We start from the raw sequence: 4,483 nt of genomic DNA, 5'->3' as shown, positions 1-4,483 counted from the left end.
GATAATTTACAAGATGCACATCAAACCATGGCCTCGCTCTCGAATGGTCTCTTGTGCAAGTTTTAGATATAAATTTGCAGAATTCATTCATACCATAACACCAAACCCTTGCGTGCGGCAATCCTCAGCTAGATAACTCAGGGAAGGAGATAAACACAGACATTTTGGTTCGGAAATTCACCAACTGATTCTATGTTATTGGATCCAAAAAGCCAGCTTTTATCCCTATTTTATGGAGTAGATTAGTGCACGTTGTGATGTTTACTTCAATAGTTCTTATGTACGTTCATGAAATAATTGACCAATTCAATTATTCTAGGAATACTTTTGCTAAAAAATTGAGCAAAAAAAAAAAGAAAAACAAAATGGAGCCGTTGACTGGAGCCACCTTGGTCTACACTGCAGAAAAGAATCCAAGTCTTCATCTTCAACAATTCCTCTCTCCTCACCGTTAATGGCGGCTCCCCCATATCCCCTCTCCTCAGCCGAAACATCCATCTCCCGGAGCTCCCCCCTCTCTCTCAAACTCAATTTCATCTGACATAATCTCCGAATCAATCAATTTCTATGGATAAAACCTTCCAAGCAATTCTGGCCGCCCTCGCCAGCTTCTTCGTCGTCACCGTAATCCTCGCCTCAATCCTCATCATCTGCAAGACCGAATCCAAGCAGAACCAGCAGCAGCGCCGCCGCCGCCGCTCCTCTCAAACCCGATCTCGCAATCTGGTTGCTCCGAAGCCCAACCCTAGACCCGACCCGAACCATTCCCCCTGCGACAGCGCAACCTTCGACCCGACGAGCCTCCCCCACGTGTCGATGCAGGAGCTCGTCGCCGCGACGCACAACTTCTCCAGCGACCTGATCATCGGCGACGGCAGCTTCGGGCTGGTCTACAAGGCCCGCCTCAGCCCCGACGCCGTCGTCGCCGTCAAGCGCCTCTCCCCCGACGCCTTCCAGGGCCTCCGCGAATTCCGGGCCGAGATGGAAACCCTAGGCCGGATCCGCCACCCGAACATCGTCCGGATCCTCGGGTTCTGCTCCACGGGTCAGGACCGGGTCCTGATTTACGAATTTATAGAGAAAGGCAGCCTCGACCAATGGCTCTACGACACGTCGGACGATGACATCGACGCCCTACCCCGGCCCCCTCTCCCCTGGCCCACCCGCCTCAAAATCATCCGAGGCGTCGCCGCCGGCCTCGCGTTCATGCACCACCGATTGGAAGCTCCGATCATCCACCGCGACATCAAGGCCAGCAATATATTGCTCGACGGCGAATTCGAGGTCCACATCGCGGATTTCGGGCTGGCGCGGTGGGTGGATAAGGCGCACTCGCACGTGTCGACGCAGGGGGCGGGGACCATGGGGTACATGCCGCCGGAGTATCTGGACGGGGCGACGGTGGCGACGACGGCGGGGGACGTGTACAGCTTCGGAGTGCTGATGATGGAGGTGCTGACGGGGCGGAGGCCGAGCTTCCCCTTCCCCGGGGAGGAAGGGAAGGAGGTGAGGCTGATGGAGTGGGTGAAGCGGATGGCGGAGAAGGGGAGGTTCGTGGAGATGGTGGATGCCTCCATCGGTAGGGAGGATCTCGAGACGACCGCGGTGGAGGAGTTGTTCAGGATTGGGCTTGAGTGTGCGGATCATAAGAACAAAAGGCCTGCCATGAATCAAGTGGAAGAGAAATTGAATATGGTTTTGGGTGGTGTTGTATCGTGATGATGAAGCGCTACTCAGTTGGTAAATCGTAAATCTTGAGTAGACATAGAACTATTATTGTTTGTGACATGTAAATAGGGTATGTTGTTATGGTGTCTTGAATGAATCAAGAAGGTTCATTTTTCAACAATAAGTAAATGCAGGATTGCATTCAAACATGGCCAACGTTTAAAGTTTTATCAAGTGTATGATTTTGTTTTATCATTTCTCTTGTTTTGTGTTTATTTGGAAAGCTGTAATTCTCCCAGATGATTCTTCAATATTCATTATTCTATAGTCGCCGTAAGGAAAAATTTGAAGAAAGAATAATTAGTGAGGCAAGGGTTCTCTGCTTCAGTTCTGCCGCATGGTCATAATAATGTAGTACTTTGCAAGCAATAATTAGGCTATCCATTTCAATAATAAGATGATCAAACTCTTGAAGTGTGGCACCTAAAAGTCCTCATAGTTCGATCAAACCTCAGCATCAAACACATTGCAATTGTCTATGCTTCTGTTGACTTACACCCAAAAGCCATTTATAGTAACACTAATCAATGTACTAGTTCTATGTTCTTTTAAGTATCACAAAACTCTCCAAGTCTCTAACCAACATATTGTACTAGAAAAGACAAGATCTCCATAACAAAACAAAAACGCAGCAAAGATAATAGCCAAGAACTTCGATCGATCCAACACCAACATCTAAAGCTATTAGACCACGTTTATCGGTATTGCATGGTCGACCGCCACGTCACCATGCATTTTAAAAAAATAATAAAGAATGAATTCAAGGGTCTCTCTTCGACAATGGTTGGTCAAATGGCAACCACCAACCTCTTGGTTGGTCAAATTTATTAATGGTTCAGCCAATGAGATTGTGCCAAATGGCACATTCTCATTGGCTGTTATTTTTTTTTTCTATAATTAATATATCTCGAAAATAAAATATTAAATAATTATAAAAATTATATCAAAATTCATAATTTTTCATTCTCTATAAATAGAGACCACATTTGCTATATAGCTTTGAAAAAAAAAATCTTATCTTTTCTCATTCTATAATCCTTTCTTTGATATAATTTCTTATTTTTTGGTCCTCTTTGTTGTTCATCATGGATGATGATGAGATATTCTCTGATTCTCAAAATTTCTACTCAACCCAAAATTTCAATCCTTCCAAAAATTTCAATCCTTCCCAAGATTATATCCCTAGCTTTGATCATTTTCCAAATTCTAGCCAATTTGAAACTAATGTGAATGCTTCAAACGCTCCACATGGTTGGAATGAGCAATAAGACAATGCGTTAATGTCTGCTTGGTGTTTCATCAGCACAAATGCATGTGTTGACACCAACCGAACTAGTGCGAATCTATGGGAAAATATTCTTGTTCAATATGAACAAAGAAGAAAAGAAAATCCAACAATGGGCGAACAGAGGAGTTTGGAGTCATTGAGACAGCGCTACAGACGACTCAACGCAAATGTCTCCAAGTGGATTGCTGCATACAAGCGTGCACACGAATGAGCTACAAGCGGCCAATCTAATGAGAACATTGAGAAAGCCGCCCAACAAATCTATGGTAAGGGTAAATTTACTCACCATCAGGTGTTTGAGAGCGTGATGCGACACCATCCCAAGTGGGAATTGAAGTTGAATAGCACCGGTTCATCGCGATACCAGCCAGATGACGACAGCCTTGAAGAAAGTCGTGGAAGCTCAAAAAGGTCGAGGACTAGTGAGGAGGGAGGACCTCAAATTAACTCCACACCTGGGAGTGTTTCTTCAACATTACAACGTCCTATTGGAAGAGACAAAGCTAAGGCTAAGGCTAAAAAGAAAAGGCAAAGAAGTTGCAACACCATCATATACGGTTCCTAATGATTTCACTGCAGCACTGCGTGAAATGAGAGTCACACGTGAAAGGGAATGTGATATTCAAGAACGGAAGATCAAGGCAGCTAGTGATATTCAGGAACGGAACATCAAGGCAACTATCCTTACTCCGCTGATGGCTAGGAGGGACTTAACTCCAGAAGAAGAAACGCTGAAACGCAATCTAATAGCAGAATTGTTTGGGAAGTGATCGTAGTTTATCTGTTTTCAATGTATGTTTCTTAGTATGTAACTTTCAACTTCTATTGCTTAGTATGTAATCTCCAATTTCCGTTGCTTAGTATGTAACCTTTAATTTCGGTTGCTTATGTAATTTCCAGTTTATGTGATAAGCCCTTCAATCAAAGCATGAATAGATAAAATGTGCTCACAAGTGGTGGTGGAATCCATTAGTAACCCATGTGATCACCAATAATGGAAGTATGCTCACATGATAAGTCATTTTCCACTCACAAGTGGTGGTGGAATCCATTAGAAACTCATGTGATCACGGATAATGGAAGTATGCCTACATGACAAGACATTTTCCACTCACAAGTGGTGGTGAAATCCATTACTCAACCCATGTGATCACCAATAATGGAAGTATGCCCACATGATAAGTCATTTTCCACTCACAAGTGGTGGTGGAATCCATTAGAAACTCATGTGATCACGAATAATGGAAGTATGCCTACATGACAAGACATTTTCCACTCACAAGTGATGGTGAAATCCATTACTCAACCCATGTGATCACGAAAATCAAAGTATGACTGCATGACAAGTCATTTTCCACTCACAAGTGGTGGTGGAATCCAATAGAAAACCCATGTGATCACGAAAATCAAAGTATGACTACATTACAAGTCATTTTTTTTTTATCACAAGTAGTGGTAGAATCCAAG

General features: G+C 43.9%; 1 protein-coding gene across 1 annotated transcript; it reads left to right on the top strand.

Moving 5' to 3' along the window:
- Positions 1–355: 355 nt before the first annotated feature.
- On the top strand, positions 356–1,920 carry LOC125217674 (phytosulfokine receptor 2-like). Its single transcript, XM_048119193.2, has one exon. The coding sequence runs from the start codon at positions 568–570 to the stop codon at positions 1,717–1,719; it is 1,152 nt and encodes a 383-aa protein (XP_047975150.1). The 5' UTR covers positions 356–567; the 3' UTR covers positions 1,720–1,920.
- Positions 1,921–4,483: the final 2,563 nt, after the last annotated feature.

Source organism: Salvia hispanica, chromosome 1 (assembly GCF_029641045.1).
Source record: "Salvia hispanica isolate PSC_SH4W2 chromosome 1, Shi_PSC_v1, whole genome shotgun sequence".
Lineage (NCBI taxonomy): Eukaryota > Viridiplantae > Streptophyta > Magnoliopsida > Lamiales > Lamiaceae > Salvia > Salvia hispanica.
The sequence above is the reverse complement of the archived record's forward strand: the minus strand, read 5'-3'. Positions and strand labels throughout refer to the sequence as shown.

Coding starts and splice junctions, on each gene's coding strand:
- LOC125217674 (XM_048119193.2), top strand. CDS start 568: ATGGATAAAACCTTCCAAGCAATTCTGGCCGCCCTCGCCAGCTTCTTC.